The sequence below is a fragment of the Zonotrichia albicollis genome, chromosome 2 (genome assembly GCF_047830755.1).
Source record: "Zonotrichia albicollis isolate bZonAlb1 chromosome 2, bZonAlb1.hap1, whole genome shotgun sequence".
Classification (NCBI taxonomy): Eukaryota; Metazoa; Chordata; class Aves; order Passeriformes; family Passerellidae; genus Zonotrichia; species Zonotrichia albicollis.
Window position 1 is genome coordinate 11,344,915 of NC_133820.1, and position 19,296 is coordinate 11,364,210.

At 58.2% G+C, this 19,296-nt stretch overlaps 1 protein-coding gene across 1 annotated transcript in view; it reads left to right on the forward strand.

Moving 5' to 3' along the window:
* Positions 1 to 1,466: 1,466 nt before the first annotated feature.
* The window catches only part of DCHS1 (dachsous cadherin-related 1), a 40,666-nt gene continuing 22,836 nt past the window's right edge, over positions 1,467 to 19,296 (forward strand). The window contains 4 exon segments of the mRNA XM_074532997.1: positions 1,467 to 2,296; positions 2,825 to 4,639; positions 18,167 to 18,355; positions 18,451 to 18,682. Coding sequence (XP_074389098.1) covers positions 2,888 to 4,639; positions 18,167 to 18,355; positions 18,451 to 18,682 — 2,173 coding nt within the window. The 5' untranslated portion in view covers positions 1,467 to 2,296; positions 2,825 to 2,887.

Below are 19,296 nucleotides of genomic sequence, written 5' to 3' on the forward strand. Positions count from 1 at the left end.
TATGGCATCAGCAGCATCTGCAGCTTTCATGGAGCCTTCGCACAGCAAGCCCTCTGACATCTGTTTGTGGCATGCACAGGGGGAGCCGTCTCTCCAGCTCCTCTGCTGGGGCTGCTGGCAGCCCACTTCCCCTTTCTCATGGCTGACAGCAGGCACAAGCTGCTGCTGGCAAGGGTGCACACAGTGGTCCCAATGTAATTCCATGTCTTTTTTATTTCAAAATATCACACATCTGCTCCGTGTAGGCTGGGCTCTCCTGGTGCTCCAGCCTGTCAGCTTTAGGCTTAGATGGATGTTGCAGCTCACTCCATTTTAGCTGCCCTTCCTGTCAACCTCCTCATCATGGCTCTGGACCTCAAAGACCCGTGTGAAGAGATTCTGGCAGTTTCCTTCAGAGGCTGCTGGTGCCGTTCTTCACAAGGGTGCCCGGTGGTGGGAGGGACACAGAGGGAGCGGGGCAGCGTGGCTCACGTTACAGACCGGCCAAGCAGCCCCGCACTGAGCTCTCTGCTAACTGAAAGCAGCTGTTCCGATTTTGTGACTCTGCATCCACTGAGGTCACTGCTGCTTCCCTCTGACCCAAACCTGCACACCTCGTTGTAACAGGGCTCTGCTGGCACCAAGGATGGCTGGTACCTCCCGCTGGTGCACTCTAGTAATGTTCAGTTCCACCTTGAGCTGAAAGATAGGCTTGCTGTGAAACTACTCACTGGCATCCAGGGAGGATAGAACTGAAGAAGCTTATACAGGCTTTCATCACCAGTTTTTCAGCCCAGGGACCCTAATTTTTCTTCCCTGGTTGTGCTAGTGCTCTCAGCTGCTTTCACACTCCCCAGATTTGCTTTTCAAGTCTCTCTTCTCCCCTCCAGCAGTCCATAAAGCCTCACTGGCATCTCAAGGTAACTAATGGAACCAGGTGGGCTTTTCCCCATGTCTGTGCCCTGATTTCTTCCAGAGTCCAAGAGTCCAAGCTGCCCAAGAGTCTAAGCTCCTACCAAGGCTTTAAACTCTCTGCCCTGGCCCTTCCCATGACCTGAGCATCTGCAACACCATTGCAATGGTGCAGTCTCATCACAGAAGCTACCTCAGACCCCATTTCTCCAGCATGTTCTGGGGATAGGCAGTTACCCCACCATCTGGGGAATTAAAACTAGCTCCAACAGAGAGGCAGACCTGTCTAGGACCTCTGAGTTCATGCAGATTCCCAAATCGCAGCACACAAAAGTATTTTCTTTTGACTTCAGGTCCTAGGCCATTGTGAGGGTTCTCACCTGCTGGGTGCAAGAAGGGCATGTGGATTTACCTCAGACTGTGTGGATAGGCCTCAGAATAGATGCCCACTGAAGTACACATTTCTTTATGAGTAGAAAATACTTTTAAATTATTTTGTTTCTGTCACTAACCCAGGATTTAAACAGGAAAAAAAAATCTAGACAGCTGATCCGAGGTGGGAAAGGGGACCCAAGAATACCATCATATGTGCCCTGGAAAGGGTTAACACCGCCGCGGAGTTCTTTGGTCAAGGGCTGATATTCTTAGTCCCCAAAACAGGCATTGCCAGCCACCTCCATCCCCCAAGACAGGGAGGTTCTTGCTCCTGCATGTGACATGAGCGGCTCCTGAGTGTGGTTATGGGCCCAGCAGCAAACGCTTTCAAGAGAGTCCAAGAGTGAGCTCATGCTGCCGCCATCCCCGCAGACCACGGAGCCGCGTTCGCGGCGCGGAGCGGGGCCGGGGCCGCTGTTCGGGCGCAGCTCCGCGGCCGCGGCGCTACCCCGGTGTTCCCGGCGGGGCAGGGCCGGGCAGGGCAGGGCAGGGCAGCGCTGGCACCCCGGGCACGGGCGGCTCTCCGGGCTCTGCCGGTCCGGCTGCAGCGCTGCAGGAGCTGCGGCTGCCTCTGCCGCCCTCCCCCACTGCTGCAATGAAATGCAGTTACGAGGAAGGGAGGGAAGGAGCCGGAGCCAGCAAGGAGCAGCGAGAAGGAGACAAAGGAGGGGAGCGAGCGGCGGAGGGTGTGGGACGGAGCAGCTGGCAGCTCCGAGGGAGCCGCTGCGTTCCTACGGCACTGCCGCCGCCCTCCATGGCACCGGCGTGGGGCACCCGCCGATCTCCGTGCCAGCCCAAACAATGAGCACAGCCCGATTTTATCCCGGGCATTCCCAGCTGTGGGCACATCCTTTGCAATGCATCCTTTTTGATTTATTGTTCCCTGGATGGAAGCCCGCTCCAGTTCTGTGCCCCTTCCCAGGGACAGCAGATTTGCACTTCACGGGTTTTTGGCACCTAAGTCCCCGAGGTCCTGAAAGGCACGCTGCTGCGGAGAGAGGGGGTGGGGGCCAGGGTCTCAAGCAGTGACTCGCTGAGCTATCTCGTAATTTGAGACCAGCTTTTTACAGGGAGGAGAGATGCAAGGCTGCTGTTTGCCCAAAACTCTCTGTCCTCTTGCAGACAGGCTCTGAGCCTCTCAGGAAGCGTTCGGCTGTTAAAGGCACAGGGGCTGCTGCCCGGGGGCAGCTGATGCCAGTGCTGCCAGGCGGGCGGGGGCTGGAAGGAGCACCTGGGCATGTAGGAAGCGCCTCTGTGACAGGGTCCTAGCTGCTCACCTCGGGGCACTGCCAGGTGTGAGCACCCTCCAGGTGCTGACCCAGGCTTTTGTTCGGGCAGGCTCTGACACATATTGTCACATTCGCTTCTTGGGAGGGACGGGCGTTACATGGTGGTCGGCCAGCAGATACCTGGCAGGCCTTCCCTCTCCAGGCTGTTTTCTGTCCTTCTGTCCTTCCTTTGCTCTCTCTTAACCAGTATCCTCTGGTCTGCATTCCAGGCAGGATTAAAGTGAACTCTGCAAAGGAGATCAAGCCACCCTCTGCTCTGCTAGCTGCCAGCCATGGAGCAAGTGATGAGGTCAACAATGCTTCTGCTGGAGCTGCTTGTTCTTGGGGGCCTGAAAGCAGCGATGGGCTCTGCTGTCCTGGGCACCCTGGACCTACAAATAGATGAGGAGCAGCCGGCTGGCACCATCATTGGGGACATCAGTGCTGGCCTGCCCCCTGAAACTAGTGCCTACATGTATTTCATCTCAGCACAGGAGGGCAGTGGTGTCTCCACTGACTTGGGGATAGATGAGAATACAGGGATCATCAAAACAGCTCGTGTCCTGGACCGGGAGACTCGGGACCGCTACAGCTTCATTGCTGTCACCCCAGAGGGCATCACAGTAGAGGTGAACATCCAAGTGAATGACATCAATGACCACGCCCCAGCGTTTCCCAAGCAGCACAGCACCTTTCAGATCCCGGAGCACACCCCCATTGGCAGCAGGTTTCCCTTGGACCCGGCCTTTGATGCCGACAGTGGCCTCCTGAACACACAAGGCTACACAATTAAGGGAGGGAACGTGGGGCAGGCCTTCCGCCTGGAAACGCGCCGAGGACCCAACGGGGTCCTGTATTTGGACCTGGTGGTCAGCAACATTCTGGATCGGGAGAACCGTTCCTCATACTCCCTGCTGCTGGAAGCCTACGATGGGGGCTCTCCGCCCCGGAGCACCCAGATGACACTGGACGTGTCCATTCAGGACATCAATGACAACGCCCCCAGCTTCAACCAGAGCCGCTATCACACGCTCATTTCGGAGAATCTGAAACCTGGCAGCAGCATCCTGCAGGTCTTTGCCTCTGACGCAGATGAAGGTGACAACGGGGATGTGATTTACGAGATCAACCGACGGCAGAGCGATCCCGAGCAGTACTTCACCATCGATGCCCGGACCGGAGTCATCAAACTCAACAAGGGTCTGGACTATGAGATGAGGAAGGTGCACGAGCTGGTGGTGCAGGCAAGGGATAAGGCTGTCCATCCTGAGGTGACCACAGCCTTTGTCACTATTCACGTGCGTGACTACAATGACAACCAGCCCACCATGACTATCATCTTTCTGAGTGAGGATGGCTCCCCACAGATCTCCGAGGGAGCCCAGCCTGGACAGTATGTGGCACGCATATCTGTTTCCGATCCCGACTATGGAGAGTATTCCAATGTCAATGTCACACTGGAGGGAGGAGATGGCAAGTTTGCCCTCACTACCAAGGACAACATAATCTATCTGATCTGTGTGGACCAGCTTCTGGATCGGGAGGAAAGAGACTCCTATGATCTGCGGGTGACAGCTACTGACTCAGGAACACCCCCACTGCGGGCAGAATCAGCCTTTGTGCTGCAGGTGATGGATGTTAATGACAACCCCCCGCTCTTTGACCAGCAGGAGTACAAGCAGAGCATCCCCGAGGTGGTGTACCCAGGCAGCTTTGTCCTGCAGGTGACAGCTCGTGACAAGGACCAGGGTCCCAATGGGGAGGTGCGGTACAGCATCCTGCATGGCCGCGACACCCACTCCAGCTGGTTCACCATTGACCCTGCCACCGGCATCATCACCACTGCTGCCCCTCTGGATTATGAAAAGGACCCTCAGCCTCAGCTCACTGTGCTGGCCACAGACCGGGGAACCCCTGCGCTCTCTTCCTCAGCTGTGGTGCACGTGGCCTTGCAGGATGTCAATGACAATGAGCCCGTGTTCAGGAGTAACTTCTACAATGTGTCCCTGAAGGAGAGCACCCCTGTTGGGACCTGCTTCTTGCAGGTAGGTGCAGGTATTGAGGCCAGAGCTCGGCAGGGGCACAGCCAGGGCTGTGGGCAGCCTGGGGTGGGAGACCTGCCCGTGCAGGGTGTTTGGGGCAGGTGTCATGGCTTTGGCGGGCAGCGTTTGCAGCAGGAATGCTGGGGCCGAGATCCCCGTCTTTGGTGTGAATCCAGAATGGGGCCAAGTCATGTACCTCCTTTCTGTGTGCAAGCAGTGGGCAATGCTACTGCCACCGGGCACACCACAAGGCTGTCCATTGCCCAGAGCATGGTGTGGGCCTCTCTTGAGGTGGCTCCTGCTTTGCCAGGCCTTGCTTGCATCACTGTGGAGCTACCTTGCAGCCAGGACACTCAAAATGGAGCTAAGGAATGCGATACTGCCTCTAGAAACTGCCTCTAGCCAGGCTTTGGACTTCCCTCTCCCCCTGTGAGGTCGTTCACTCAAGATCATCAGTGTTGGTAAGGCTGCTTGTGAGCATTAATTATGGTAATGAGCTAATGAGCTGAGGCACGTGCTGCTGCACCAGCCTTTGTGTGGCAAGAGGTCACGGCTGGGGCTGGAGAGCTGCTGGGCCTCCAAAGCTCTGTGATGAGCTAGTGATGCCATTGGGACTCCGTGTGTTCTGTGCTCCCTGTGTGTGGTGTTTCTGCTGCAGCTCAGGCCCTGGAGCCCTGGTTCCTGGGACAGGTGATCCACCTGCCAGAGCTGGGCTGAGGGCAGGCGTGGGGGTGCACTGCCAGCCACGGCAGCATCCAGGCTGTGCATGGGGACAAGCACCAGTGGCACCGGGGGCATGTCTCTGCTGGAGGTGTGGGGCATGGGGATGTCTGGCTGGGACCACGAGAAGCTCTGGTGCCAGGTTGGTGAGAGGGGCCCAAGGGGACGGGAAGAACAGAAATTCTGGGGTCCATAAGACAAGGCTTGAGGAGGTCCTGTGACTTGGCCAGGAAAAAGGGTCCCTAGGTCACCGTGGAGGTGGCAAGAAAGGATGGTTTGTGGGTGCCCTGTGGGTACACTACAGGGGCATGGGGTGTGAGTGTGGATGGGCTGCGGGGTGTGTGTGTGCATGCAGGTGACTGATGGGGTGGGGTGGGAGTGCTGGAGAGGGGCTTGTTGGGCAGTGAGTGCAGTGGGTGGGGTACAAGTGTGGCAGGAAGGAGGAACTGGGTGGGAGCAAGGGCCAGGCGTGGAATAGAGAAGGCATGTGGAGCTGGTGCAAGTGTAGGATGGCAGAGATCAGGGGGCTTGGGGACAGGTCAGGGTAGGATTAGGGGGAAGGATGGGCAAGAGTGAGTGGGAGATGAGGAGGAAGATGTAGGTCAGGGGAGATTTGGGGTTGGTGTATGCAGGGCAGCACTACAGCCTGTCCCGGTGTGGGGATGGGCAGGGCCGGGACAGGGCCGCGTCAGGGCCGGGGTCAGAGCGGAGGTGCAGGGCAGCCCCGGGCCTGTGCAGAGCCCCCGAAGGGAGGCCCCCCTCTTTCCCTGTCCGTGCCTTCCTGCTCAGCGCGCTCGCTCGCCGTGTGGGAAGGGTTCTGGAAATGCAATCGGAGATGGCGGCGGGGCTCCTGAGGCGGCCGTGGGGCCGGGCTGGAGGAGAGGGCCCTGCACAGAGCTGGGGCTGGGGGCGCCCCAAAGAGTGCCCTGCACAGAGCTGGGGCTGGGGGCGCCCCAAAGAGCGCCCTGCACAGAGCTGGGGCTGGGGGTGCCCCAAAGAGTGCCCGGGGCTGGGGCTGGGGGCGCCCCAAAGAGCGCCCTGCACAGGGGCTGGGGGTGCCCCAAAGAGCGCCCTGCACAGAGCTGGGGCTGGGGGCGCCCCAAAGAGTGCCCGGGGCTGGGGCTGGGGGCACGCCCAGCAGTGCCCAGCACCGGGGCTGGGGGCACACTCAGCAGTGCCCAGCACACGGCCCCCGGCTCTGCCCTGTCCAGGGGCACGGCTGGCCTGGCAGCCGGCAGTGACCCAGGCTTGGCACGTTTGATGCCGAGCGCGGGTGTTTCTGTTTCGTTTGGAACAGCGCGGAGCACAGGTAACTCCCGCGTGGCCCCGGCACAAAGCAAACAGCTCACACATCTGCTGCTGCTTCCTCTGAGCCAGGAAATGTGAGAGGATGGGAAAGGAGGCTGGCCAGGCCCAGGGCTTGATCGAGGATGCAGCAGCAGCCAGCCGAGTCTGGGAGCTGGGCAGAGCCGGGACAGGGAGCCCTGGCTTGGAGCGCGGCTGCCTGGCACGGCCACCCCTGTGCCTCAAACAGGAAGGCTGCAGAGGTGCTGCCAGGGCTCTCGTGCCCAGTGCCCAGCACTGTTCCCCACGAAGCTGCCCGTGTCAGGTGTGCTGCCCCCACAGCCCTTTTGTGCTGTTGCTCCTGCTCGGCTCCATCTCTCTATGGCTTCCAGGCACTGGGGCTCACCCAGTGAGTATCTCTGTCAAAGCCTGGGTTCTGTCCGGACCCACACAATGGTGATGAATGCTCAGGTCACGGGCAGGCCCTGCCAGATGAGGCACAGGACACAGGACAGTCACCCGGGTTAGCACAGAGCTCAGTGAGTTTGCTTCTTTGTTAGCCTGCCCCATTTTTAAGCAGAAAAGGCTGGGAGGACCAGGCCTGTTTTTAGACAGTGATGTCTACTCTCCACGGACAGGACAGAAGGGTGGGGAAGGAAGGAGTCCCTGAGAGTGAGCAGGAAAGACCTGAACTATCACTACAGATGATCTGCTCCCTTGCAGACTCCGTTCTGTCTGCCAGCACAGTCTTTGTGTCTGAGTGTGAACAGGGATGAGCAGAGCAGGTTGCTGGCCTGAGCTTCTGAGACAGAAAAAGGAACTCATAACATCTTCTCTGTTTATTGCTCGTGTTTACTATGGGCCAGGTCCCACAGTAGCAGACTGAGCATGAAGCAAAGGAAATGGCAAACTCGCTGTTCAGATCTGAGATGAGAATGAAACACTGGTGGAGACAGAGCCCAGGGTAGCAGTGAATGTGAGACCAGCAGAAAATGGAGCAGGAAATGGTCCCCAGCTGGCTGCCCTGCTCCTCTCTGCCGCCATGGGCTGATGCTGCAGAGGCTTTAGGGCACTGGACCCTGCTCCAGTGCTGTGCTCCATATAAATCTGCTCTGGTATAAATTCGCCCTGCTGGTTTGAATTTGCTTTAAACATTTGACTGTGTACCAGCACACTGCATGCATGGTCAGATAGTGTTTTTCTGGGACTTTCTGACTTTTCATGCTAAATCAAGTATTGTCTGTGCTCTGGCAGAGAGAGCTGTGAGCCCCATGTGGTGAGCATGGGCTGGTTGGACAGCAACCTGAATGGCATGGAGCGGTGGATTATTGATTCTTGCATATATTCAGAATTGATGATTTTGGAACCAGGGTTTACACACTGCCTTTGCACCCGTACACAAACATTGGGGAATGTCAGAAATTAAAAGCTGACCAGCAGTGCACCTAATGTAGAGTCTCTGCGGTTTTGAGGACAAGTCTGATGAGTGTTTGGTTCTGGTTTGTGACTCCATGGGGCATTTATGGGCAGTGCTACATGCATAGCCCCTGGGCCGTGCCCCAGGGAGGAGGATGTGGATGAAGAGCTGTAGGCTACACCAGGGCACATTCACTGTATTACCAGGAGGGTCTGGAGGGCTGTTCCTGGCAGGGCCACGGAGCGCAGCCAGGCATGGGCCTGGGGCAGCACAAGGACTAATGCTCACCCAGTGCGGGCAAGGAGAGTGCAGGAGGGAGGGGGCACTGCTGCCTGCCTGCCTGCATTTGTGTTCCTAGGGCAAGGGATGTGGTATCAACCTATTTCCAGATCTTTGCACAGCACGGAGCAGGCCTCCCCTCCTTAGAAACAAGGCAAGCTTTCCAGAGCGAGATGGGGAGATGCCTGGGGGCATGCTGGGGGCAGGAACAAGGGGGAGAGAGTGTCACGGTGCTGAGGAGCAGGCTGCCGTGTGGGGGGATCGGGGGTACACAGCAGTGTGGGCATGGGGGAGATGCTGGTACATGGGAGGCTGTGGGGGGAGGTGAGTGCTGTTGTTACCGCCAGAAGAGCTGCATTTGTTCCAAATTCCTGTGAAAGTTATTTCCTTGCGCTGCCAGCAGCCTCCTCCTGGGCTTGGCACAGCAGCCAGCGCCATGATTAATTCAAGTAGCATTTCCCCTGGAGCTGCAGCAGCTTTTCCACTGCAGCTGAGAGGCCCCAGCCCCTCGCGCTCCTCTCCCCCATGCTCTGCTCCTCCTCCCAGCCCCCTGGAACAGCTCCCTCCTTCCTCCGTGCGATCCCCAGCCCCCTCACAGCTGCCCCTTCTCCCGTACCTCTGCCTCAGCCCTAGGCCCCGCAGAACTGCTCTTTCCCCGCTGCCCCTGCTCGCGCAGCTCGCTCATCCACATCCACCCACACCCACCACACTGCAGCCCTGGCAGGGCCAGTCCTTCTGCCCCTCCCGTGCCCCAGCGTGCTCCCCCTTTCTGCTCCCCCTTTCTGCTCCCCTTTCTGCTCCCCTGCAGTTGTTGTGTCCCCCCTCGCCACTGTGACCCAGGGCAGCTCTCCTCCACCTGCACAGCCCTTGGGGCATGCCAGCCTCTCCCTCTGGAATCCCAGAATGGTGTTAGGTGGGAAGGGACCGTAAAGATCGTCCAGCTACAGCCCCCTGCCATGGGCAAGGGCATCCTCCACTAGACCAGTCCTGGCCTTGGACACTTCCAGGGAAGGAGCAGCCACAGCCCACCCTCACAAGGATGAATATCTCACAAGATGCCATCTAACCTGGTCCTCTGGCCATGTGAAGCCATTGCCCCTTGCCCTGTCAGTCCAGGCCCTTGTCCAAAGTCCCTCTCCAGCTCTCTTGGAGCCCCTTTAGGCACTGGAAGGGACTCTAAGGTTTCCCTGGTGCCTTTTTGAGGTTGAGCACCCCAATCTCGCCCAGCCTGTCTCCAGAGCAGCTCCATGTCCTGCTGATGTTGGGGGCCCCATGCTGGCCTTGCTTCCTAGGCTCACCCTGCCTGGCATGCTCAATGCTGTGCTGACCCCAGTCTCTCCTGCACATCTTATGGATATGTGTCCCATCTTTTTGTACGGATCTTCTCTGAGCACTCTCTGCCTGAGCTCCACATGGCTGAAACCCAGCCCCACACCCTGGGTTGGGTCATTCTGGCTTCAGTGCCCCCAGGGTCCTGCCATTTTTGCCCTGTGCTGTGGCTGCCCCATTCAAGCCCCTGACCTTGAGCACTCTTCCCAGCTTCCCAGCCCTGCTCTGCTCCAGGATTCCCTAGCCCTTTCTGCTCCCCAGCTTCCAGGTCCTGTTCAGCTCCTTCTGTGGGGCTCCCTATGCCCTGCAGCTCCTGGCGGCAGATGCCATTTCACTAGCAGACACTCAGGTGCAGAACCTCGCTCCTTGTCCGTCTGTGCCCTGTGCTTGGAGGCCCCTGGGCTCCCAGAAGGGTGCTGGGCACTCCCAGGCTCCCTCCCCTCTTGCCCAGCCTCACCATTCACGCCCTGCCTCCTGCCAGTGCCTGTGGTGAACTTCCTGCCCCATCTCAGGGCAGCCCCTGCTCCCCATGCCCAGCTACACGTGTTTCTGGCAGCCCTGTGTGTGCCCTAGAGTCACAGGAGAGTGGGAAGGGACTTAAAGCCCATCTCCTTCCACTCCCTGCCATGGCAGGGACACCTTCCACTACACCAGGGTGCTCCAAGCCCCATCCAGCCTGGCCTTGGGTGCCAGGGCTGGGGCAGCCACAGCTGCTCTGGGCAGTGTGGAGGCCATGGCTGTGGGACCCCCAGCCTGTGCCTGGGGCCCTGGGGAGCCGGCAGTGTGACCCTGCAGTGTGACCCAGCGGGGTGAGCTGCAGTGTGAGCCTGCAGTGTGACCCAGCGGTGTGACCCAGCAGTGTGACCCAGCAGTGTGACCCAGCGGTGTGACCCAGCAGTGTGACCCAGCAGTGCTGGCAGCTGCATTGGGGCTCCCTGCACGGGGGGCTCCATGGGGAGCCATGGGGGCTGACTCTCGCCTTGGCCACGTGTGCTGCGCTGCTGCTGGGCCAAAGCCTGACCCTGCTGCCTCCCCTGGGACCCGGCTGTGCTGGGGGCTGGGACAAAGCCTGACCCTGCTGCCTCCCTTGGGACGCAGCCATGCTGGAGGCTGGGCCAAAGCCTGACCCTGCTGCCTCCCCTGGGACCCAGCCGTGCTGGGGGCTGGGACAAAGCCTGGAGACAGGAGTGGCTCCTGAAATAGCTGTGTGGCTGCTGCCTGGCCGCTCCGGGCTGGCCAGTGGCCGTGCCAGGGCTGGGAGGGCAGAGGCTGGCGCGCGCTCCGGCGCGGGGAGCCGTGCGTGGGATCGCTGACCACACTGGCGCCAGCCTCCCCTCCTCTCCCACCAAGAGCCGTCACTCAGAGGGGCGGGAGCCCCAGAGCCAGATGTTTGCCAAAGCCACAGCACAACATGTGCGCAGCAGAGCCCCAGCCGTGGCCAGGCTCCAGATGAGCTCCCTGCCTGCTGACTGCGCTGGCTGCAGTGGGGAGCAGGGCTGAGGAATGGAGCCTGAGCAGTGCTCCATCGCTTCTCAGTGCTGTGGGCTGGAGCACGGGGCAGCAGGAGCTGTGTACGAGGGGCTCTGGTGATGGCTCTATGGGAAGGGGCAGCTTTGACTCCCACAGGGTGAGGGACCTCGGTGTGGGGCTGTACTTCATCCATCCCCATCTCTGGGAGATGTAGGAAGTCTGTTGTGCCCTGGCTGTTCCTCCTGTCTTGCTGGGGTGCTGGGAGGAGGGTGTGAAATTGCGAGGCCTCCATACCCATCACTGCCCTCCCAGCTCTCCATGCAGGGGGGAGAGGCACACTTGGCCAGGACCCTGCTTCCCTTTCCAAGTCTGGTGCTCTGGTTTCGTGCTGCCTGACCCTGAGTCATCTTGCTGTTCTCCTTTGTTGTGCTCTTTGCTCCGTGGTGGCCACAGCCCTCCGCCTGCATGCTCTTCTGCCCAGCTGCAAGGCACTGCAGCAAAGCCTTCCCACCACACCTGCAGGCAGGGCAGGGCAGGGAGCAGATGCTGCTGCCCGGGGTGGCTCTGCAGGGACGGGGAGCAGATCAGCTCTCTTGGAACAGTCTGAGCTCAGTGGGGAACTGGGGTGTTCAGGAGGGTCTTTGGCTGGAGATCACAGAATGGCTGAGTTTGGAAAGGACCTCTTGAGATAAGTCCCATGCACAAGCAGTACCATCCAGAGTTGGTTGCCCTGGGCATCCCCACTTTCCTGGGAAGCCTCATAAAGGAAAAGTGCTTCCTGATCTTCAGAGGGACTCTCCTGTGTTCTGGTGTGTGCCCATGCCCTCTGATCCTGACACTGGGCACAACTGGGAAGAGCCTGGATCCTCTTGTTGCCCTCATTCCTGTATGAGTGATAGCCCTTCTCCAGGCTGAGCCACCCTAGCTCCCTCAGTCTTTTGTCCCAGGAAGGGTGCTCCAGTCCCTTCATCATCTTTGTGGCCCTCACTGGACTCTCTCCAGTGTGGCCATCTCTGTCCTGCACTGGGGAGCCAGTGCTGCACTGCAGGAGCCCTGAGGAGTACTGTGCTGTACCCAGCGCCAGCTGTGGCCTCACCACTGCTGAGAGAGGGGCAGGATCCTCTCCCTGACCTGCTGGCTACACTCACCTGATGCTGCCAGGACACCATTCTCCTTCCTTGCAGCAAGGGCACATTGCTGTCTCACCTTGGCACCCACGGGGCCTCTCTGCTCAGCTGCTCTCCAGGGTGCAGCCCCCAGCCTCTGCTGCTGCAGGGCATTGCTTCCTCCCCGGGTCAGAGCTTTGCCAGAACTGTCCCTTATAAACTTCAGGAGGCCTCTCGTCCCTCCCTGCAGCCTCTCAAGGTTGCTCCAGATGCAGCATGACCCTCTGGCAAATCAGCCACTCCTCCCAGTTTGGGGCCATCAGCAAACTGCTCAGGGTGCACACTGCACCATCAAACAGGTCATTAACGGAGATGCCAAACAGGGCTGCAGGCAGGACTGACCCTGGGGTACACTGCTGGCTGCTGGCCTCCAGGTAGGAATTGTGCCCCTGACCACCACTCTCTGCACAGGAGGCATTCAGCTGGTTTTCAGCTGGTTTTCACCTGAATGGGGATCTCATGGAGGAGAGTGTCAAAGAATTTAGTGCACTTCAGGTTGACAATATCCACTTCTTTTCTGTCATCCACCAGGCCAATCATTTATCAAGTGGATCAAGCATGATTTTCCTTAGGGGACACTGTGCTCACCACTCCTGATGATTTTCTTGTCCTTCCCATGCATAAAAATGTTTTCCAGGAGTAGCTGCTCCATCAGTTTCCCAGGGATCAAGGTGATGCTGATTGTTTTGTAGTTACCTGGGTCCTCCTGCCTTGCTCTTGAAGATGGGAGATATTTACCTTCCCACAGTCTTCAGGCACCTCCCAAACGTGATGATTACTGTGAAGGGCCTGGCGGTGATGTGCTTCACCCTGTTCTCTGAGACCTGAGGCTCCTGAAGACCCATCTCACTAGTAGAGAGTAAGGGAAAGAGTGCATTAAGTACCCCAGTCTTTTCCATGTCCTGTGTCACCAGGTCCCTCGTCTCCTTCAGCTGTGGGCCTGCCTTTTAGCCAGCCTTCCTTTTGTCACCAATGTCCTTACAGAAACCCTTCTTGCTGACTTGGACATCCCTTGCCAGATTCAAACCCAGCTGGGAACTGGGTGCCAACAGCAGTGTTCCCATGTAATTGCACTGATCAGTGAGTGATTTTGGCTGAAGGTAGCCCAGATGTGATCCCCAAACCCTGCCATGGTAGCAGCCTCTTCTACACCTATCCACAAAGTCTTCAAAACATGGGGGTCATGCCTGGGTTCCTTCACACATCCTCTGGTCTTAAGGACATGTGCCTTTTCATTTGCATCCATTTTTGACAGAAATGGAGTATTTCTTCTGTCACTTTCGTGCAGAGCCTTTCCCTCACTGCTCATGAGCCTCTCCCCAGAGCCTGCCTCCCAACCTGTCTTTCACCCACTGATTGCCCAGCCCTCCAAACTGCAGCATCCTGCCTTGGATATGAGGACAGTGGGAGAAGGTGTCAAAATCCTTCCCAAAGTCAAGGCAATTGTCACCCACAGCTGTCAGCCCTATGAGCCCAGATCCCATCACCACAGAGAGCAAACAGGATAGTCAATCTATGATGGCTCTTCCCTTCCAGGATCTTTCATGTGGCCTAAAACATGCTAGACTCATGCCACGATTCTCCCAGGGCCCAAGGTGTGGCTGACGAGGGCGTAGACCCTCAGATGATCCTTTTGGCCTTTGTTGAGGGTGGGATGTGAGACTTGCATTCCTCCAGGTGTCAGGGATCTCCCCTGCTTTTCCCCCACATGTGAAGAGCAGCCCCACAAATCCATTTCTGCCAGACTCCATTGATGCAGCCTGTTGAGTCCCATGGACTCACGTGGATCAATCTTTCCAAAGAAATACTGGCTCTCTCCTCACCCCTCTCTGGAGGCTCTCTGAAGCCTTTTGAACAGCATGGGGGCCTGGGAGGCTGGTGGAGTCCGAGGTGGAGGAGGCACTGAGTGTCCCAGTCTTAGCTGTGCCTGCTGCTGATGAATCCATACTCAGAAATGGGCTCCTCTTCAGGCCTTCACTGCCAGCACAGTGCAGAGGCTCTTCTTGGCACGCTCAGGCTTGAACTTTGACTTTGCTGGCACAGCCTGACATGCCTGGCAGTGTCTATAGATTCCTACTCTGTGTCTTGCCTCCGTGTCCATCTCAAAGGATTGTGGAATGGTTTGGGTTGGAAGAGACCTTAAATATCATCTCCTTCCACCCCCTGCCATGAGCAGGGACACCTTCCACTCGACCAGGTTGTTCCAGGCCCTGTCCAACCTGGCCTTGGACACTGCCAGGGATGCAGGGGCAGCCACAGCTTCTCTGGACACCCTGTGCCAGGCCCTCATCACTCTCACAGGGAAGAATTTCTTCCCAATATCCAATGTAAACCTGCTCGCTGTCAGTGTGGAGCAGCTCTCCCTTGTCCTGTCTTTTGAGGCCCTTTTGAATAGCCTCTCTCTCCATCTCGTTGGCTCCCTTCAGGTGCTGAAATGCCCCAGTGAGGTCACTGCAGAGCCTCCCCCTCTCCAGGCTGGACAGTCCAATTCTCTCAGCATGCACCACCTTCTGCATGGCAGCTTAGCCCGGAGGCCCCTGCTTAGCCCAGGCCATCTGCTGAGGTCTCTGTGTTTTCCTGAGCACTGGGATGGGCTGCTCTGAGTGTGCTGTCCTGAAGGCCTGCCAGCTTTCCTCAGCTGCCTTGGCCCTCAGTGCTGCCTCCCACGAGATCCCTTCCATCGACCAGTTCCCTGTAAAAGCTGAACTCTGCCTTGTAATCCAGGGTCTGCACTCAGCTTCTCTTCTTCCTCACTCCCTTTAGGATCCTGAATCTGCTGCTGCATGGCCGCTGCAGTCACAGCTGCTGCCAGCTGCCACATCCCCAGTCAGCAGTCCCTTCTAGGAACAGCAGATCCAGCTGCGTGCCACCCCTGCTTGGCAGGGGCTCTGGAATCTCTGTGAGACTGGGGCTCTGATCCTGGCTTCCTCGGGCACTGCTGCTTCCTTGGCAGCTTCAGGTCAGGAACCTCCTGGCAGGGCACTGCTGTCCTTGGGCTTACAGCCCTTGTGGCTGTGCGGGCTCCGTTCAGAAGTCAGAGGAGAGAGGGCAGCGGGGCTGCCGTTCAGGCTCAGAGCCCTGGCTCCTGCTCCCACACATTCTAGGGAGCAGCAGGACTGGCGCAGCCCCAGGGCAGAGTTTCCTGGGCAGTTCCACAGGCAGCTTGACCCCGTTTCCCTCTATTTTTCAGGCAAACATCAAGAGTCTCATGAGTGAGCTGCAGTGAAACCAGCTGTGGATCCAAGACTTGGGGCGGATGCTAAATACAGAGCCTGGGGCTGCCCTGCATTAGCTTCTAGCAAAGTTCCTGGAAAAATGTCCATGCTTGGTTTAAAAATTTCCAGAAGTGGTGAACTCACCGCAGGCCTTAATGAGCCCTTTTGGTGGCTAATTGCCCTCGCAGCTAAAAATGTGTCCCTGTCTCAAACTGTGTGTGCTCTGAGTCTGCAGCAGTGTGTGCAGCTGGAATGAGGTGGTTGCCATACCTGGTGGTCCCTGTGGTGTCTCTCAGGAGTCCCCAGGAGCCATCCCCCAGCTGCAGAGGGGATCCTGCTGTCCCTGAGTCTCGTGTCAGGCCCTGCTGAGCGTGGGCTGCCCAGGGGCAGTCAGCCAATCCCATCCCATGGGATTCACACATGGGACATCAGCAGTCTGCAGGCAGGGAGCTGGGACTGGGGAGTAGTGGCAGAGCACAGAGCAAAGTGTCCAGTGGCCCCAAACTCAGCCAACACCATGACCTGGTCTAGCAGGTGTTTTGCTTTTAGACCAGGTCATTGCTGTTCCTGTGGCTTCTCTCTAGACACCAGTTTAGCATCTCCCATCCAAGGGAGATAGAACCAGGTGCAGGGCTGCAGTTATGGTGGCACCAGTGATGTCACCTCTCTTAGATGCTGTGTAGGCTCAGGGTCTGTGTTGGACCAGCGGTTCACAGATGGTCCCACCACAGGATGGGGCAGTGAAGCAGTAGATATATGGGGTACCTTGTCCTGGCTGCACAGCCAGGGCTGGTTCTGATACCAGCTGCTGGCTCCACCAGTTATCTTGCTGGAACATGGCTCTGGGTACCAGGAAGCCACCAGGGAGGTGGTGCCGCACTGCACATTAGTGAGAGCTCATCTGTTGCTTCCCTGTTCCTGAAACCTGGCCCAGGTCTTGTGGCAGGAAGCTGGGTATTCCCCCTTTGGATATTCCTAAGGGGGGCACCCATCAGAAGATGGTTATGGTGGGGAAGGGAGACTCTTCTGGAAGCATCAGAGCCCCTGGGCTAAGGAGCCTGCAGCTGCTATCTCACTCTGCAGCAGAGACTGTGGATGTACAGTGATTAAAGCAGCTGATGTGCATTTTGATAACCTTCAGAGTGAGAAATACTTCATTCTGAAGGAAAGAAAAAACTTCATTTACCATATAGTACATATTCCAGTTGGTTATGCATTTCCACCTGCAATGGGGGAGAAGGCTGGCAGCTGACCCAAGGAATGGCACAGGCACACAGAGTGTGGGGTACAGGGCTGTATCCCAGCACAGGCACCCAGGGTGTGGGTACAGGGCTGTATCCCAGGCACAGCACAGGGTGTGGGTACAGGGCTGTATCCCATACAGGCACACAGGGTGTGGGTACAGGGCTGTATCCCAGCACAGGCACACAGGGTGTGGGTACAGGGCTGTACCCCTGTAATGACAGGCTGCATGGAGCCACTGTACTGGTAACCTGCACATGACCTCCGGTGATATCAGCAGGGTCAGATTTGTGTTTTCTGCTGAGCAGCTCCCCAGGAAGATGGGCTGGCTCAGTAAGGCAGGGGGATGGTGAGCTCTAGGTGGGTCCAGTTTCCCAAAGTGCCTCCTGACCCAGTTCTGTCACAGCACCTGTGTTTCCAAGCGCTCTGCAGCTGGAGTGGGGAGGGGGGATCCTGTTCCATGGTGCTTCTTCTGGCAGCTGCTGCAGGGCTGGGGAGCAGATCCTCTGCACCAGAGCTTAGTGCTTGCTGGAGATGTGGTCTCAGTTTCTCCCTGCAGGCAGCCCCATGGCAGCAGGGCTGCTGGGGTGTTGCAGGTGCTGCCTCCTGTTGCTGCTCAGGACAGGGTGGCCCATTCCCAGTGACTGTTCCCTGCAGGCCCTGTGTCCTGCCCGGGTTGCTGCATCCCGGTGCACAGCTCGCAGCCCCCAGCCGGGCCCTCGGCTTGGCTCCTCCATCAGCGAGGCCCCATGGCTGCTGCGGGGAGGAGCTGTGGCTGACGAGGCCTGAACTCCGCTTCACCCGGGCCTGGCCCAGCTGCCTTCCCCAGCTCTGTCTCCCAGCTTTTCTCTCCGTGGAGCTCCCAGCTGGTGGAGGAGCTGTGGGCAGGGATGTGGAGTCAGGAGTTGGTTTCTGCTGGCCTGAGCTCTGTGGGAGCCCAAAGGAGGAGCTGGGGAGGGCAGGCAGGGAGCAGCATTCCTCCTCCTGCCACGTCTGTCATAGCGGGTGCACTTCTTGTGCTACAGGCAGTGTGAGACTGGACTGTCACAGGGCAGTGCCACCCTCCATCCTCATGCCCTGTGTCTGGGGCTGCTAGACACAGGACAGAGCCAGGGCTGTGGTGACAGGGGGGTGACTTTCTTCCTGTCCCATCCTGAGTGTCTTTGCAGAAAAGAAGGAATAGAGGTGCAGGGGCTGCTGCTGCTGCAGTGCTGCATGTCCTGCAGAAAAGCAGTGGTCGGTCTGGGACAAGAGCCACAGTTGCTGTTGCGCTGCGTTGTGATGGCCAGCTCTGAGGGTGGCATGGTGGCTGTGCCATGGAGCACAAGGTGGCACTGGGGTGTGGTGGTGGGGCTGGGCTGGCTCTGGCTGGTTCTGTTCTGTTCAGGTGGTGCCTTCCCTCGCACAGGTGACAGCCACAGACGCAGACAGCGGTGCGTTCGGCTCCCTTTCCTACTCCATCGGCTCTGGCATCGGCAGCGTCACCCCCACGCAGTTCAGCATTGACAAGCACTCGGGGCAGCTGTGCACGGTGCAGCCCCTGGACCGTGATGAGGGCACGGCTGCCTACGACTTCACCATCACTGCGGTGGACGGGGTGAGTGCTGCCGAGGCCGCACACGCAGTGCTGCTGCGCCAGCCCTGTGCCGGGTGCTGCTGTCCTCGGCTGTCCCTGACCCGGTGCCTCCGCAGGGCGGCCTGAACTCCATGGTGTACGTGAAGGTGTTCCTGGAGGACACCAACGACAACCGGCCGGTGTTCTACCCGCTGGAGTACGCTGCCAGCATCAGCACGCAGAGCATGCCGGGCACGGCCGTGCTGTGCGTCACTGCCCACGACAAGGACGAGGGCCTCAACGGCAGGGTGACGTACCGCATCGTCCGGGGAAACTCGCCCCCGCTCTTCTCCCTCAACAAGGACACAGGTGAGCCCTCGGGCAGCCAGGGCAGGCAGCCGTTGGAGCGCTGTGATGTGGGAGGTATCCTGAAAACCAGCCTGAGTGTCCCTGCTTGGCCACCTCAGCAGTGCAGCCTATCTCCAGAGTATGTCTGTTCCTCTCCCTGCCACATCCTTCCCTGCTAAACTTCCTTAGCCTCTCATAACCCCTTCCCAGACTCAGTCCCTGACTTTTTGTTACTGCTGCCTGTTGTGTTCTTCATTTGACCTGTCTACCTTCTTCTCCCCATTCCCCATCTCCGACTCACTGTGCCCTTCCTCTTGTGTGCTGATCACACAGCTGTATGATCAGCTGTATGATCAGGCTGTATCCTGCTTCCTTTCTTGTCCCTGCCAGTCCCCTCTTCTCCAGCTCAGTTAACTCTCCTCTATAACTCTGTCACTCTTGATCCCACTGTTCTCATTGGCTGCATCTGCTGGAAGCCAGAGCAGTTTCTGCTGGGGAAGTGGGTGCATGGGTATGTGATGCCAGGGATGCTCAGCAGGACAGAAAGGTGCATTGGGGAATCTGCACACTGCTTCTCAATTCCCAGCATGTGACTGGGAGGGTGACAAGCCCTACCAGCCCCCCTAATGCAGCGC